The 19,084-nt window shown below is 42.0% G+C and overlaps 1 protein-coding gene across 4 annotated transcripts in view; it reads left to right on the top strand.

The window, feature by feature from the left end:
• Window positions 1-19,084, top strand: part of SANBR (SANT and BTB domain regulator of CSR) — a 59,507-nt gene that overhangs the window by 1,523 nt on the left and 38,900 nt on the right. For all 4 annotated transcript variants that reach the window (XM_073628095.1, XM_073628094.1, XM_073628093.1 and 1 more), the window contains exons 2-3: window positions 13,397-13,561; window positions 13,832-13,996. In XM_073628095.1, the coding sequence (XP_073484196.1) occupies window positions 13,847-13,996 (150 nt within the window). In that variant the 5' untranslated portion in view covers window positions 13,397-13,561; window positions 13,832-13,846. The remainder of the gene's footprint in view (window positions 1-13,396; window positions 13,562-13,831; window positions 13,997-19,084) is intronic.

Genomic DNA, 19,084 nt, shown 5'->3' with positions numbered 1-19,084 from the left:
GATGGCACTGCTATCATGACTAAGGGAAACTGGCAGTGAAGCTTTGCAGCTGCACAGCCGGTTTCCTGCTGCACATGTGGAAAACATGCTGCCCTTTGTGAATGAGCCACAGTCTTCTGGGACCTGTGACGTGTCCCAGAAGGCTGCAGGGGAAGGAGGGGGGCCCTGGCAAACTGAGCCGGAAGTGGGAGTGGGTACCTATCAAAACTAGGCACCCCCCCCCAAAAAAGGTGCCAGATGTGGCAGCAGAGAGGGAGGAGGCAGACAAGCAGAGCTTCCCCTTTTGGGTGGAGTTCCGCTTAAAGTGGTTGTAAACCCTTACATATATTTAGTGAAGTGACTGTCCTCAGGTAATACACAGAGATTAAACAAATCCTCCAACATAAGTTGTATCTGTTTATCTGCAGTCTTCTCTTCTCTATATCCGTTCAAGTCCAAAATTTACAGTATAAAGCTTGTCTGAGTTTTGAGAAAACAGGGGCAGGAGATCTACAGGGCTCACAGGAACAAAGCTGAGGCTTTCAATCACAGGCTGTGTGCTGGAGATCCCCCCCATCACCTTTTTATTAGGAAAACTGGTGTCAGGAAAACTTGTCAGAAGTGATTCGTGCTGATAGCAGAGGAACGGGGCAGCAGACAGAATTGGCACATAATGCTCTGGATTGAGACAAGTACGCACTATAGAGGGATATGCTTATTTCTAATTTCATGTATGAGGTTTACAACCACTTTAACCCACTTCCTGTCCTAGGGTGACCGTCATACTGAGCAGGATGGGGAGCTTATTTATTTTTTTAATCACTACAAGGGTCAGTGCTTACAATGAATGTGTCCCTAGTGCTGCTGGCTTCTCTCTTAGTTAAAATCTTCAGTCTTCTGTCCCATCCATACCCCGCAGCAGGAATGCTCTGGAAATGCAGGGCTTAATACAGCCATTGGACCCGTCATAGGTACTTGATAAGTATGCTGACTATGCCTGCCTTTTCTGCCCCCTCCTCCATTCATAGAAGTTTGGAGTTTAGGTGATACCCTTTATTGGTTAACCTAAGTTATTAAAGATGCAAGCTTTCAGGATAACTTGGATCCCTTCTTCAGGATTTATACAGTTGTGCTCAAAAGTTTGCAAACCCTGGCAACCCTGAAATTTTGACATTGAGATTGAAAATGTAACTGACCACCTGTCTTTTATTTAACGCTATTGTTAACCTAAAATAATAAATAAAGATCCTGTTCCTTAAAAGCATGTTATACAGCACAGTGCTTGTGCTGTGTAATTTGGCCCCCCGTATCACCTGAAATACCTGGCTGATCCTGACAGTTTCTACCCTCCCCCCTGTACACTGACCACGGTGTAACCCCGTGTAAGCCCTGACAGCGTGGTCAGATTACGTGCCTCCGTCATCTGCAATGTCTTCTGTCCTCCTCTGTGCTCTCTTCCCGCTCCCTACCTGCCTGTCAGCTCCATGTCTGTGCCCGCCCCCTCCGCTCCAGCTGCTCTAATTACTATTCATTTCTCACACTATCCTCTCTGGTTATGTATTTAATGTTCCCCTGTGATTGTGCTTTATAAAATTAATACAGCATATACCTTGTTTACAGAGCGCTCTATAAATAAAGTATATGCTGTATTCATTTTATAAAGCACAATCACAGGGGGACATTGCATACATAACCAGATAACATAGTTTAAAGTTACATTGGTGGGTTAACAACCACTTTAAGGATAGTGATCATATGAAGCCATTTATTATTGTGTGATCCCAGGGGATTTCTGTTATCATTATGATTTTAAAAAGAAGCCAAATAACTACGCAATAATAAATGGCTTCATATGATCACTATCCTTAAAGTGGTTGTTAACTGCTAGGTGATAGTGCTACCCACTACACCACTGTGTGACCATTTAAATAGAAATGAATGTGGCACTCACTCAATGACTCATAATAAACTAATATTCAACTAATTATGTGCAAAATACAAAAGTGACAGTGCATCAAATATGTCAGGCGGAAAGCGGACCGCCGCCCGAAGAAGTGGATACCGGGTTTATGGCAGCTAGGTGTTGCCATAACAACGATATCCCCCTTAAAAGTAAGGACATATATCGGTGTGTGGCGGTACGGAAGTAGTTAAGGAGCACAATACGACATACCTGAACAAAAATTAGCTGCATGGTCGAGTCTGGCTGGCTGCATGCCAGAAAGAAGCCTTTAGTGTGCCAATGCCACAAAAAAGCCTGGTTACAATATGAAGCCTTTCCTTCCTTTTTACTGTTAAAATGGGATGTAGTACCTAATATTCATCTCATGTCACACAGTTCTTAAATATATACCTGGTTACAATATGTCGACAACACCTTGACATGCCTCACCGGGCTTTTTTGTGGCACAGAATCACATGACAAGGGAAATCACGATATTATCAATGGTGCCTGTTCACATCAGTGTGACTCAGCACGGTGACATTTTGGAAAAGGTTCCTGTGCTACTTTGGTGTGACTTACAGTGCAAATTGGGCCCATAAAATATACAAAAATGCAACCAAGTCACATCAAAGTCCCACTACATAATCACACTGAAAATCATGCCAGTAACACATCACATTTGTGTGACCATTTAAATAGAAATGAATGTGGCACTCACTCAATGACTCATAATAAACTAATATTCAACTAATTATGTGCAAAATACAAAAGTGACAGTGCATCAAATATGTAATTAACACGCACCATAAGGTGCCACAGTATTCAAAGTGACAATGCAATTGGGCAGCACAGTGGTGTAGTGGGTAGCACTATCACCTAGCAGTAAGAAGGGTCGCTGGTTCGAATCCCAACCATGACACTACCTGCCTGGAGTTTGCATGTTCTCCCTGTGCCTGTGTGGGTTTCCTCCGGGTACTCCAAAGACATGCTGGTAGGTTAATTGGATCCTGTCTAAATTGTCCCTAGTATGTATGAATGTGAGTTAGGGACCTTAGATTGTAAGCTCCTTGAGGGTAGGGACTGATGTGAATGTACAATGTATATGTGAAGCGCTGCGTAAATTGACGGCGCTATATAAGTACCTGAAATAAATAAATAAATGTATAAAGTGCTTAGACAATGAAAGTCAATAAAGTGCTGCAATCTTCAAAGTGATAATGCGATATGAAAAAGTGCCAGAATAAAGAAAGTTCATAACTAAAGTGCTTGTGTGAATAAAAATAGAATCCAGTGAATCCAGATTAACGACAAGGTTTCCACCATCCGTAGTGCGCCTGTGGTTTAACCCAGCCTCTCACCTCAGGTAAAGACACTACAGATCTAGTTGGGCTTGTTACACAATAAGTGTCTCCAGGATCCAGACAATCGATTCCTATTCCTTGGGCCTCCAATAAAATAGGATACGATTTCTATGGATAACGCCAATATCTCTAAGCAGGTCCCTCTATGTAATATTCACATGCAACATAAAGGAAACTCTATGGTGTCGTAGCCCAAAAAAATGTTTAATAAAAAAGCAGTAGACTTACAGTTTAAAATCAGGACAAAACATCTTCACACATAGTACTTTCGGTCTCGGCCGCGATCGGAAGTGACGTCACCTGGCTTCACCCGACGCGTTGTGTCACTGATCACGTGACTTCATCAAGGTTACCCTTGATGAAGTCACGTGATCAGCGGCACAACGCATCCCTTGATGAAGTTACGTGATCAGTGACACAACGCGTCAAGGGGAGCCAGGTGACGTCACTTCTGGTCGTGGCCGAGACTGTAAGTAGTACTATATGTGAAGCTGTTCTGTATTCCTTTTCTATTACTAATTAATCACCGTTTTTCTGTTATAAATCAATAGATCACATTGTAACCTTCCACTGCAAAATGTCTGATGTACATCATAAATGTGCAACATAAAGAGCATGCATTTGTAATGGCCATTTTGTTATATGGCTTTTAAATGGCTAAGTCAGACATACAGTCTGACATACAGACAAACACAAAACTTGTGATCCTTACTAACTTAAAAGCTCTTACTCAGCATTTGTTTGAGTCAAGCTGGCCCAAAATAACATAATCTCATTCCTTGAGTTCTTTAAGGACTAGGCCTATTCTGACACTTTTTTTTTTTTTTACAAGTAAAAATCTGTATTTTTTGCTAGAAAATTACTAATATATATATATTTTTTAGCAGAGGCCCTAGAGAATAAAATGGCAGTGGTTGCAATTATATAATTCATTCTTTTTGTAAAATATGAAAGATGATGTTACGCCGAGTAAATAGATACCTAACATGTCATGCTTTAAAATTGTGTACGCTTGTGGAATGGCAGAAACTACGGTACTTAAAAATCTCCATAAACGATGCTTTAAAAATGTTTACAGGTTACTGAGGAGGTCTAGTACTAGAAATATTGCTCTCGCTATAATGTTATCGGCAATACCTCACATGTGTGGTTGCGAACATTATTTACATATGTGGGCATGACCTACGTATGTGTTCGCCACTGTGCTTGAGCACGGGGGGGGGGGGGGGCAGGGGTATTTTAACCACTTCCTTACCAGGCCATAGTAATATGACGCCAGCAGGAACACTTTCTCTCTCGACGATCTCGCGCAGCATGGCGATCGTGGATGAGGCGTGTCCCTCAGGACACAGCCTATCCCCAAACAATGTAAAGAGCCATTAAAATTGTCTCTACCACGTGAGCGGGTGTGTTCAATCACACCTTGTCACATCCACTGTCCTTGCGCATGCTGCTCGTGCGTGCCCCCCAGGGGTGCGCAGAGCAGCGATTGGGGACGAGAAGTGTTGCTGACACTGTCCATCCCCGATCAGGGTAAAGAGCCAATGAAATTGGCTCTTTACCATGTGACCGGCTGTGTCCAATCACGGCCGGTCACAGAATGCAAACAAGCCACAGTAACTAGCTGTTACCGGGTTCTCCTCCTCGCACACCAATCGTGTGTGAGGAGGAGATTACGGTAACAGCTAGTTATGGATCACAGTACACACCAATACACACTGATTGCCCCCATAATAAAGAGGACCTGTCACCAGCCCATCAGAGTACCTGAGTACCTATCACAAACACTCACAGTATCCAAGTACCTGTCAAAAATTGGGCTAACTTTAGTGTTTTTTTATTTTTTTTATTCATGAAACAGTTTCTTTCCAAAAAAAAAACACGTTTGAAAAATTGCTCCGAAAATACAGTGTAAAATAACAAGTTGCAACAACCACCATTTTATTCCCTAGGGTGTCTGCTAAAATATATATATATTATATGGATAATGTTTGGGGGTTCTGAGTAATTTTCAAGCAAAAAAATGATGATTTTTACATGTAGGAGAAAAGTGTCAGAATTGGCCTGGGTGGCAAGGGGTTAATTACTATAAATAAGTAATATACAAATAATTATTATATATTGTTTTTAAGGTAATTTACTATCTTTTCAAAAATTGTACTTAAGCAGGTGGCTTAATAGACAAATTACTGAAGTTTGAAGTTATAACTTCCAACCAGTAATTTCACAGTAAATAGATAAATAATACACTTTTATGTTTTAACATATAGCATAATAATATATTATTTAGCTTGATTAACTGCTAGCCAAACAGCTGCCGCAGTTATACTGCGGCAGGTTGGCACGGCTCCGCAAATCGCCGTAGGTATACGTCATCTCTTTAAGACGCTATTGCAGGAGCGCATGCACGCCCGCAGCGTGGCCTCGGAGCCGATGCATGTGCCCGGTGGGCACAATGTCTGCCGGGCACCCGCAATCGCTCGTGACAGAACGGGGATGTGTGTGTGTGTGTAAACACAAAAATCACGGTTCTGTCAGGGGAGAGGAGACAGATAGTGTGTTCCTACTAAGTAGGAACAACATCTCTCTCCTCCTCTAGTCACTCCCATCCCCCCACAGTTAGAACACACAGTGAGGGAACACATTTAACCCCTTGATCGCCCCATAATGTTAACCCCTTCCCTGCCAGTGACATTTATACAGTAATCAGTGGCTATTTTTAGCTCTGATCACTGTATAAATGTCAATAATCCCAAAAAAGTGTCCGATCTGTCTGCCGCAATGTCACAGTCTCGATAAAAATCGCAGATCACCGCTATTACTAGTAAAAAAAAATAATAATAATAAAAATGACATAAATCTATCCCCTATTTTGTAGATGCTATAACTTTTGCGCAAATCAAACAATATATGCTTTTTTGCGATTTTTTTTTTTTTTTTTTGTTTTTTTTTTTTTGTTTTTTTTACATATTATAAAATATGTAGAAGAATACATATCAGTCTAAACTGATGAAGACATTTTTTTGGATATTTATTATAGCAAAAAGTACAAAATATTGTGGTTTTTTTTCAAAATTGTTGCTCTTTTTTTGTTTATAGCGCAAAACGAAAAAAACGCAGAGGTAATCAAATACCACCAAAAGAAAGCTCTATTTGTGGGGAAAAAATAACATAAATTTTGTTTGGGTACAACGTCGCACGACCGCGCAATTGTCAGTTAAATTGACGCAGTGCCATACCGCAAAAAATAGCCTGGTCGGGAAGGGGGAAAATCCTTCCGGGGTTAAAACAGTACCTTTTTTTGAGCAGCAGCAGATTCTCAATCTCACGCTTAAAGGTGTTGTAAAGGCAGAAGGTTTTTTATCTTAATGAATTCCTATGCATTAAGATAAAAATTCTTCTGTGTGTAGTAGCCCCCCAGCACCCCCCTAATTACTTACCTGAGCCCCTTCTCTCTCCAGCGATGTCCACAAGTGTCTAAGCCATCTGGGACACTCCTCCTGATTGGCTGAGACACAGCCATTGGCTCCTGTGGCTGTCAATCAAAGTCAGTCAGCCACTCAGGGGAGAGAGGGAGCGGGGCCGGGTCGGGGCTCTGTGTTTGATTGGATACACGGAGCTCTGACTCGGCTCGAGTGCCCCCACACAAAGCTGCTGGCTGAGGGGGCACTCAGCAGGAGGCAGGGGCTAGGAGCAGCAATGAGGGACCTGAGAAGAGGAAGATGCTGCGTGCAAAACCAACTGCATGGAGGAGGTAAGTATAACATGTTTGTTATTGAAAAAAAAAAACGAGACTTTACAATCACATCGTGAGAAAAACATGGGATTATGGGTTTATCTTATACCTATATATCTATGTTTTTTCTTTCTAGTTAAAAGGGCTGGGCTGGAAGGGAGCATGTTTCTTTTAGACACATGCCCCCTTCTATGACACTGCAGTGAGAGGACAGCCATTGGTCCAAGGCTCCAAGCTGTCCATTGAGCTCAGTGCCTCTGACAAGAAGTGAGAGGCACTGTGAGCTCATCCTCTCAGTCTGCTGTAAACAGTGTGTGCCAGCTTGTATTTTAACTGGCGGCTCTGTATGTAGTTTCTGACAGGCTGACAGGTAAAAAAAATTACCGCAGCCTTCACATCTAAGAATTGGTAAGCTGCAATAAAATAAATGTATGCTTTTGGGTTTAATACTGATTTAAACTGCGTGCTTTTGAAAAAGTAAATTATATTTAACCACTTGCCGCCTGCCCTATAGCAAAATGATGTTGGCAGTGGTTGCGATATCCTGACCGGACGTCATATGATGTGGTCAGGATAACAAGCTGCTGCACGCCACCGGGGGCGAGCATCGCGGCGATCATTGTTGCGGCGTGTCAGCCTGACACAGTGCAACTCCAATCTAGGTAAAGAATCTCTGACAGAGACTCTTTACCATGTGATCAGCTGTGTCCAATCACGGCTGATCATGATGTAAACAGGAAGAGCTATTTATCAGCTTTTCCTCACTCGCGTCAGACAGACGTGAGTAGAGGAGAGCCAATTGGCTGCTCCTCTGACAGGGGGGGTCTGCACTGATTGTTTATCAGCGCAGCCCCCCCTCGGATGCCCACCCAGGACCACCAGGGATACCACCAGGGATGGCCACCACTGATGACCACCAAGAATGGCATCCCTGGTGGCAATGTGTGCCCACACATGATACCAATGCGTGCCCACACATGATGCCAATCAGTGCCCACCAGCAATATCTGCCAGTGCCTCCTAATCAGTGATGCCAATCAGTGCCATCTATCAGTGTCAATCAGTGCCACTCATCAGTGTCCATCAGTGCCACCTATCGGTGCCCATCAGTGCCCACCTATCAGTGCCCATCAGTGCCACCCATAAGTACCCATCAGTGCAGCCTTTCAGTGCCCATCTGTGCCTCCTATGATTGGACATCAGTGCTGCATATCAGTGCCGCCCATCAGTGTCGCATATCAGTGCCACCTCATTGGTGCCACCTCATCCATCCTCGTCAGTGCCACCTTATCAGTGCCCAGCAGTGAAGCCTCATCAGTGCCCATCAGTGAAGGAGAAAACGTACTTATTTACAAAATTTTATAACAAACGCAGGAAAAACTTTTTTTTTCAAAATTTTCGGGTTCTTTTTTATTTTTTTATAAAATCAAATACAACCAAAAGAAAGCTCTATTTGTGGGAAGAAAATGATAAACATTTTGTTTGGGTGCAGCGTAGCATGACCGTGCAATCATCATTTAAACAGCGACAGTGATGAAAACTGAAAGTTGGCCTGGGCAGGAAGGGGGTAAAGTGGCCTGTATTGAAGTGGTTAAAGATGTAATAATGATTGCAGAGCTACTTTAAGGACTTGGCTTCAAAATTGATAATGCATTACTGTATTGTGGCACATGCATGTTAGCGTTGGGGTTTCTATAGAGTGGGAAGAGGGAGCACTTAGCTGATTCACATTGTCTCTTTTTGGGAAAAATTATAGTGATGAGCTGGGAAGAACCCAAACTGGATGATCAAATGTCAGTCGGAGAAGGTACAGCATATGGACTGCCTAAACTTGGCTGAATGTTTTCTGATGTTTTGGTACCTTGTCCATTGCATGTCTATTGGTCTTTGTCTTACCCTAGAAAAAAAAAGTTGGGCATGTCTGTCATGGTTGGCTAGGACCCACAGGCATATGAGCAGTCTCAGTTTGATCGGTATGTACCTTAATACCACACCTGTAACCCTAATACAATTCAGCAGTGTAATGAACCCATCCTAAGACCAGCAGAAAATACCTAATCAGGTGCCTTTGTGGTATTGTGTGGCTAGTTTTAGGGCCCATTCATACTACTAGGTTGCAGTAAGGTACAGTATCTCACAAAAGTGAGTACACCCCTCACGTTTTTGTAAATATTTTATTAAATCTTTTCATGTGACAACACTGAAGAAATGACACTTTGCTACAATGTAAAGTAGTGAGTGTACAGCTTGTATAACAGTGTAAATTTGCTGTCCCATCAAAATAACTCAACACACAGCCATTAATGTCTAAACTGCTGGCAACAAAAGTGAGTACACTCCTAAGTGAAAAGAGCTTCACAGGTTGCCACTGGAGTCCTCTTCCACTCCTCCATGACGACATCACGGAGCTGGTGGGTGTTGGAGACCTTGCGCTTCTCCACATTTCGTTTGAGGATGCCCTACAGATGCTCAATAGGGTTTAGGTCTGGAAACATGCTTGGCCAGTCCATCACCTTTACCCTCAGCTTCTTTAGCAAAGCACTGGTGGTCTTGGAGGTGTTTTTGGGGTCTTTATCATGTTGGAATACTGCCCTGCGGCCCAGTCTCTGAAGGGAGGGGATCATGCTCTGCTTCAGTATGTCACAGTACATGCTGGCATTTGTGGTTCCCTCAATGAACTGTAGCTCCCCAGTGCCAGGAGCACTCTTCCAACCCCAGACCATGACACTCCCACCACCATGCTTGACTGTAGGCAAGATACACTTGTCTTTGTACTCCTCACCTGGTTGCCATCACACATGCTTGACACCATCTGAATTAAATAAGTTTATCTTGGTCTCATCAGACCACAGGACATGGTTCCAGTAATCCATGTCCTTAGTCTGCTTGTCTTCAGCAAACTGTTTGCAAGCTTTCTTGTGCATCATCTTTAGAAGAGACTTCCTTCTGGAACGACAGCCGTGCAGAATAATTTAATGCAGTGTGCGGTGTATGGTCTGAGCACTGACAGGCTGACCCCCCACCCCTTCAACCTCTGCAGCAATGCTGGCAGCACTCATACGTCTATTTCCCAAAGACAACCTCTGGATATGACGCTGAGCACATGCACTCAACTTCTTTGGTCGACCATGGCGAGGCCTGTTCTGAGTGGAACCTGCCCTATTAAACCGCTGTATGGTCTTGGCCACCGTGCTGCAGCTCAGTTTCAGGGTCTTGGCAATCTTCTTATAGCCTAGGCCATCCTTATGTAGAGCAACAATTCTTTTTTTCAGATCCTCAGAGAGTTCTTTGCCATGAGGTGCCATGTTGAACTTTCAGTGACCAATATGAGAGAGTGAGAGCAATAATACCAAATTTAACACACCATCTCCCCATTCACACCTGAGACCTTGTAACACTAACGAGTCACATGACACCGGGGAGGGAAAATGGCTAATTGGGCCCAATTTGGACATTTTCACTTAGTAGTATACTCACTTTTGTTGCCAGCGGTTTAGACATTAATGGCTGTGTGTTGAGTTATTTTGATGGGACAGCAAATTTACACTGTTATACAAGCTTTACACTCAATACATTACATTGTAGCAAACTGCCATTTCTTCAGTGTTCTCACATGAAAAGATATAATAAAATATTTACAAAAATGTGAGGGGTGTACTCACTTTTGTGAGATACTGTATGTGTTAATGGGTGCATTACTTAAATTGCTATTTGCTTTAAAGAAAGTCTGTGCTGAGAGAAATCTGTAGGCTGTCACTACTGACCTCCTTAAAATGCTTGTTGATACTTAGCATTTTCAGAAGGAAAGGTTAGAAGTGGCAGCCTACATATTCCTCTCTGTGCAGGTTTCCTTAAAGGTACTGCCACCCCAAAAGGATATTTTCATGGCTTGAAGTTTGTAAAAATGCTTTTATATGCGATCTCAGAGTCTCTAAATTTTCCAGTGCATTTTAATAAATTATCGTGGGTTGACGGTAGACTCAGGGCCAGATTTAGACCTTGGGAGGCACGGTGCACTTCAGGTTCGGTGGGCCCCTCATACACAGATTTGGTTTACATTCTCAATGACAATAACACATTTTCAAAATTCTGAGGTCACTTGTTCACACACGCACTCAGTTATAGGCCACCTTCCTTAAGAGTATACGAAAAAATCCAGACAGCCGCACACCGGGAAAAAATGCAAGTGTCTTTATTATAAAATCAGGATCATAGAGCATACAGGACACTGTAGCGAAAAAGTACAGGCAATCAGCTAACGCGTTTCGCACTTATGCCAAGTGCTTACTCATAGCACCTTCCTTAAGAGCACAAGCGCTATATGTTGTGGTTTGCTTGAGCTGCCAAAGTTCATTTTTATTTTTATACCAGTCCAGAGTAAAACCTTTTACAGAGCATGGCAAGCAAAATATTATTTCCCAAGAAACATTTCATTAAGAGCCCTTTCACACTGGGACGGGGGCGTTGTCGGCGGTAAAGCGCCGCTATTGTAAGCGGCGCTTTACCGTCGGTATGCAGCCGCTAGCGGGGCGGTTTTACCCCCTGCTAGCGGCCGAGAAAGGGTTAAAACCACCGCAAAGCGCCTCTGCAGAGGCGCTTTGCCGGCGGTATAGCCGCGCCGTCCCATTGATTTCAATGGGCAGGAGCGGTAAAGGAGCGGTATACACTCCGCTTCTTCACCGGTCCGAAGATGCTGCTGGCAGGACTTTTTTTACCGTCCTGCCAGCGCATCGCTCCAGTGTGAAAGCACTCGGGGTTTTCACACTGGAATTAAAGCAGCGGCTGTTTCGGGTCGGTTTGCAGGCGATATTATTAGCGCAATAGCGCCTGCAAACCGCCCCAGTGTGAAAGGACCCTTAGAAAAATAGGATTTTTTCTTATTATACACACTATATTGCCAAAAGTATTGAGGTCAGGCACTGATGTTGGACGAGAAGGCCTGGCTTGCAGTCTCACTCTAATTCATCCCAAAGGTGTTCTATTGGGTTGAGGTCAGTCAAGTTACCCCACCCCAGCTCATCCACACTATATATTGCCAAAAGTATTGGGCCACCCCTCCAAATCATTTGGTGGAAGGGAGAATATGGTGTTGGGTTGTTTTTCAGGGGGTTGGGCTTGGTCCCTTAGTTCCAGTGAAGGAAAATCTTAAGGCGCCAGCATACCAAGCCATTTTGGACAATTTCATGCTCCCAACTTTGTGGGAACAGTTTGGGGATGACCCCTTCCTGTTCCAACATGACTGCGCACCAGTGCACAAAGCAAGGTCAATGAAGACATGGATGAGACATGGATGAGTGAGTTTGGGGTGGATGAACTTGAGTTTGGGGTGGAGGAACTTGACTGGCCTGCACAGAGTCCTGACCTCAACCCGATAGAATACCTTTGAGATGAATTAGAGTGGAGACTGTGAGCCAGGCCTTCTTGTCCACATCAGTGCCTGACCTCACAAATACCCTTTTGGAAGAATGGTCAAACATTCCCATAGACACACTCCTAAACCTTGTGGACAGCCTTCCCAGAAGAGTTGAAGCTGTTATAGCTGCAAAGGGTAGGCCAACTCAATATTGAACCCTGCCCCATTATAAAACCAGCACTGGATAGACTATATGTTTTTCCTAGTGTGAGAAACACACATACAACACATTCCCAGTGTTTTGTGTTACTATGCATCTTGCAGTGTAGGATAATGCAAAAAGCATTGTGCTATATCTGTGGATCTGTCCTGCGGGTCTCATTCATGTCAGTAGAACGAGATTCTTTCATAGCACAGCACTGTATATTTGAATATGTATTGCTGCATACATTTTGATGTAAAGGGGCTTTTGCACACATGTGCCTACATTCTGTGTTTAATACAAATTCCTGACGATCACTTAGTGGTTCATGGCATGTCCTCACTCCTCATTCATGCCAGTCTAGAGAACTTTAAATGCTGGAATTTACATGGATAGTATGTGCATTTATATAAAGCAGATTATATTTGCATGTACTTATCATCTGTAGAGGTTGACAGTGACAAGTAGATATTCAGATCCCAGAGTCTCTAGGACCTGTTAATGTCTTGAAAGCTTTTTCTTTATGATATGTCAGATTAATACATTCACTTGTTCAAGCATTCATCCTTTTATAGTAATGCTTCTGCAGTAAAAATAGCTTTGCTCCTGTCAAAAATTAGCATTTGCATTAATCCCCTAGTTTCTTTGTTCATGTAGAGGTGATTTTCTGCAATGCAGCTTTATTGGCAACAAAAGGGTTACACCAGCCTGGCAGCATGTGCAGCTTATACTGGAGCACCAGCGGGCTACCATGCTGTCACTACATTATATATGAGCTCTGATTGGAATTAAACTGTTTCTGGCTTTTTTCACTTCCCAGGCTGGTAAAGGCAAAGCTTCTTTGATTGGATGAAGCAGCCACGAGCACCACCCTGCCAGCATCCGCTCCTGCCTGCAGCACCAGCCTTCCCATCCATCCACTGGCTTACTGCAGGGACATTGTGCTTCTAAGCTGCCTGCAACACCACACCTTCTTCCTGCACAGGTAATCTTTCAGGGATGTTAAGTATATGGTGGAAAGCCTAAAATCTGTCAGATTTTTCCCGATAGCCTCATACTAATGTGTTATCTTATTTGTTGTTTAATCAGCAACGCATTGCACAACTCTCAATATGTAATAGAAAATAGACATTTTGGAAAAGCTTCAATTGTGCCAATACTTCTTTTTATTAGTGTTTTTATTAATCACAGATACATACAAATACCTTGCAACAGTTTACACTAGTTTTTTCTTGTATTATTGTGTTTTTTTTAGCTACCAAAACAGAAGATGAGCCGTGGATATTCAGAAAACAATAATTTCCCATATGACAATAACCAGATGGTTTTGGATATGATTTTATATTCCCTGGTTGGGGTCCCTCAGCCTATTAATTGGGACAGTGTGGCAAGGCTTGTTCCAGGACACACATCCAAAGAGGTAAGCTGATTGTGTGTAAGTGTGTGTGATTAGGTGTGCATGAGTATATTTATGTGTGTCTGTTTAGGTGTGTGTATGTATATATGTTTAGGTGTGTATTTGTTACAAGATCAGATTTTTATCATATTGTAGTTGTCCCTACATGACACTTTAAAAAGTAAATAAAGGGTTCTACTCTGGTATCCGTGGGAGAACATCACTGCTTTCATCCAGATATTGTTATCCTAGATCCTACCACTTGCTGTCAATATTATGCACTGCTCAAAATTCTCAGTAACCAAAGGATCAATCCAGGACCACAAAAACTGGACCCGAGTCACGTTAGTATAATGCTCTATACACTTATATTTTTGGCTCAGATTCAGATTGTCAGCTGTATAGTTTGGGTGAAACCACACCTATGTGCACTACTCAGCAAGCAGCCAAAATTAGTTGCTGGCTCCAAAGATTTCTATGGGGTGTTCCTCTACAACTGTTTGGCTGCAGAGGGGAGCCATGCATTGAGACCTGAACTTTCCAACTGTATATCTCTAAAGGTTTCCAGGTGAGCACATCACTGTCTTCGTCCAGATATTGTAACCCTAGAATACTTCCACTTCTAGAAATTATACAGCTCAGGTGGGGAATTTAAGACCTTTGATGTTTTGAAAACACAGTTTGATCTCCCTAACGTATATTTCTTTAGATATTTGCAGCTTAGGCATGCATTTCATACACAGTTTGAAATGCAATTGGTAGCCTTCTACAGTTCTACCCTTGTACTTAGAGATGATACTCTAGTTAAACCTCTCTCCAATATATATAAGGTTGTACTCCCTCTGTTCACTCGGAACTTGAGGCTCTCAGATATAAATGGACATTAGATTGCCTTGAGCTAGATTATGAGGATTGGGAGGAGATATTGGAATGTCCCTTTTGTCCCTTTTTAGTCTGTCTCGACTAAGGACAGACTTATCCATTTAAAAATTTTACATATACCGGTAATTTATCTTACTCCTGTATGCTTACACAGAATATACCCCTCTGTCCCTGCTGTGTGCTGGCGATGCTCAGCAGACTCCGCAAATTTCATACATATCTTCTGGCAATTCCCTCTTATTCAAACGTTTTGGGTGACTGTAGTATCGTTTATCCACTCAGTGACCACTATCCAGATATCTCAAATAGTGCATGTCTGTTTGCTGGGTCTGGTAGACCCCCTAGCCTATCACAGAGCCTCAAGAACCCTTGTAGGACTGCTATTATATTATGTAAGGAAAATTATTGTACTCCAGTGGAAGTGTACATCTGCTTCCACTTTGACTTTATGGAAAAAAGTTAATCAATTCTCAGCTCCCATTATACAAGAGCACTTATCTATCAAGGGGATGCCCCCAAAAAATTCCACAAAGTGTGGGATATTTGGATTAAGGCCCCTTCTACTAATGTGGACCCAGACTTTTTGGGCTAAGTAGCTCAACTTTCTGCGTTTCTAGCAAGCATAAGAGCATGTTGTGAATTGATTTGAATTCTAGAAAATAAAGGTTTTCACTTTTTACCCAGTCCTGGATACTTTGGACCCTGAGTAGATGAACCCCAGCACTCTGTAGGAGTCCTTAAGTAGCTAATGGGGTGTACTACCAATTTCAGTGCCAGTTAGGGCACTAGAGTTGTTGTTGGTTTTATGTTGTTTTTCTATGTATATGTGCCAAGCCTGGGTATGCCCAATAGGCTCTGTTTTATACCTAAATTCTGCAAAACATAATAAAAAGAATAAAAAAAAAATTAGACAGCTGATTGCTGTCATTAGTATTCAGTCGCAAAAACAAAATATTGCCCTGACCACTATAAGTTAGGATGGTTGGATAAAATGGGAAAGGGTTAGAACTTGCCATTTTTATTTCTGTTCATGCTCCTGTTGGAGAGGACTTACCCAATTTTTTATACTAGTGGCCAGCAAGAAAGGAAGTGATGATAAGACTCTTCAACAAGGTCACAAAAATCAACAAAAACAGCAAGACAGGAAGTTGGGGGAAAAACTCTTCAACATAGACATAGAAAGCAATAAAAACAAAGTGGAGGTTAATAAATTCATCTTCCTGCACCATTGCTGAGATGGACGCCCTTACTTTGTTCTTCAGTGACTGGAGTCACAGAGATGGGAATTTAGAGCAAATCTTCCCAACTGGGAAATAGACAACCATAAAACAAACATTTATTTTGTATTTTTCCTCCTTGTGCACAAAATGTGTGTTCTCTTACATACTATAGTCAACTTTACGTTCTTTTTTATTATTTTGTACTGCACAGCCATTTATTTAAAAAAATACAACAAGCAATATGTCAGGATAATTAGCACAGAACTGATGTAAACCTGTATGAAGTCTATCTTATATAGTACATTTGTTTTTTAAGGCGTTAGGAGATAATTTTTATTAGTAATTCATGCAATGAGCAATGCCCTGCTCTTTGACTCCATCACACCAACCCTCCATGTAACTCTAAAACTAATCCTCACACTAATCTTCACTTTGACCTTAACACAAACCCTTATGATAAAACTATAAAACTAATCTTTATACTAACCCTCTCTGTAACCTTTACACTAACCCATATACTATCTCAAAATAAGCTTTTACTTGGCCTCCCTGTAACACTAGCATTAATCCTTATGTTAACCTTCCCTGTAAGCTTAACACTAATCCTTATACCAGCCCTCCCTGTAACCCCCAACACTAACTCCTTTGCTAACACTCCAAGTAAGCTAAGTTTTAACACTTTAACTAACCCTCCCTGTAACCCCAGCACTGATCTTTATACAAATCTTCTCTGTAACCCTAACCCTTGTGCTAATCCTCCCTATAAGCTTAACGCTAACCCCTATACCAACCCTCTCTGAAACAAGAGTTGCCACCTCATCCCTTTTTAACCCAAACACATAATAATTACACAGGTTCTGAGGCTAATTAAATGCAGATAAAGCACCAAGTGAGTTTAATTACCAACTTAATCAGCCATAGAACCTGTGTAATTAATATGTGTTCGGGTTTAAAAGGATGGGGTGGCAACTCTATCTGAAATCCCAACTCTAACCCTTCCAAATTTAAAAATAACCCCTTGTTTCCCTACTCACCTTTAAAGTGCAGGGATCTGCTGTGCCAAAGACAAACCTTCTAACGCTGATGATTTTCATTGTTTTGAGGAACGCTGCAAACGTCCAACACCAGGGACTTCAGAAAGTAATGTGTAAAAAGTTATAAGTTGTAAGTTATTTTATTTCCTCATAAAAAAACAGCTGTACGGTATAAAACCTAAAACAATGACAACGTTTCAAGCCCACGCCAACTCTTTTTCCAGCAACATTTGTTTTAATTGAAAAAAGGTAACGTGGACTTGAAATGTGGCCATTTTCTCAGTTTTAATGCTGTGCTGCTTTTATCAGAAAATAAAATAGCTTTTCTAACACAGAGTACTTTTTGAAGTTTTTGGTGCAGGACAACTTTTGCTGTAATATTTTGTGATTACTCAATGGATGCCAGTGATATGGTGACTACAGTACAAGGCACTCTTAGGAATGTTTCGTCTGCATTCTGGGATCATTGTTTTTGGGATAAAATATATGCTTTAAAACTTCAGTAACAGTAAATTTTAAAAAATGTTTTGTGGAGTGCGCTAGTGATTAACCTGAGCACTAATTTGTTGAAAATTAGATTTTAATGGATTATGAAAAAAACATCAATTTATTCTGTCTGCTATCACTTAGCTGGAAGAAGATGCAAAGCCTCAAACTGTTCTACAATTTTAGTAGACCAGTTTATTTTATTCTACTGATAATGTTGGCAATGAGTCATTTGAGTGTGATGGCTCTGGTCCTGCAGGTGGCTGATTTCCCACTGTGCGCATCCTATGAGTCATAGGTCTAATAAAAGGCTGCACATTGGGATCTAATAAAAGGCTGCACATTGGGATCTAATAAAAGGCTGCACATTTGGTTCTAATTAAAGGCTGCACATTTGGGTCTAATAAAAGGCTGCGCATTTATACAGAACCGGCACTCAGTAGAGCTGGATAATACTAGAGAAAGGGGAAAAGAGGTTATTGCAACAACCAATTAGAGTCCAGATTTCATATTGTTATATGCACGACAGTAATTCAAAATCTAAGCATAGATGTGTATGATTTAATGTACAAATAAAAGCTCATGTTTTACAGTCTAAGTACCAAATCCAATGACATATTATGCACAAGAAAAAAAATGTTCCTTCCCTTTCAGTGGGCTTTAGTGCTTGGGAGGTGGTGCAGCTTCTGTATCATGTGACCACTGGAATTGGCTCCCGCAGCAGTTATATGATTGAGAGCCCATTCTGTTGTTTGGATGACAGCTAGGTTAGTGTGCTGGAAGAGCGCAGTGAGCATGCTGTTAGCACAAATCCTCCTGCCCTTGTGAGCGCATATGTGCGGCGGTTGGGCGTTAAAGCCCACCTTTCTTGTGTTATGCTGTTATGTGGTCTGCAAGAGGTTAATTCCCCTGACTGAGCCAAACCCGTCTTCATTTGTGTCTCACATGCTCCATCTTCTAGACACTGTAGCACAGTGGGAGGATTTCAGCAGTGCTGCCTATCCAGAAAGCAGTGGGCAAGGCTGGGTGTGGCCAGATGCTAAGTTACATTTAGCTGTGTCAATGCTAATAGTCACACCGCCTGTGACATTTTTTTATCCCACTGTAGTGCAAGCAAGCACAGTCCACATGACTGCAACTCTGCAGGTGCAGTATCTTTTCCAACCTATCACAAGAAGCTGCATTAGGTGGACTTTACTGACAGGTTCAACTGGTATTTGTTTGCTAATGCAATTGAATTAATTTGTGACAGCATTCTGCTACGAGCCACTTGTTCCTTGGATCGTAATAATGTCAATAATCGTGGTGAATTAGTAGACCAATTGAAAAAGGAGCTCCAACAAATACATGTAAAACTTCTTTATCCAGGATCCAAATTAAACTTTCAGTGCCTCTCTAAGCTGAGAAAGAGACATCCCCTCCAGTTGCAGTGAACGGAGCTGGCACCATTTCAGAGGTGTAAGAGCATTATCAAAGAGAAGAAAAGTTGT

Source organism: Aquarana catesbeiana, linkage group LG04 (genome assembly GCF_042186555.1).
Source record: "Aquarana catesbeiana isolate 2022-GZ linkage group LG04, ASM4218655v1, whole genome shotgun sequence".
NCBI lineage: Eukaryota > Metazoa > Chordata > Amphibia > Anura > Ranidae > Aquarana > Aquarana catesbeiana.
Note: the sequence above shows the minus strand (reverse complement) of the source record. Positions and strands in the feature narration are given on the sequence as shown.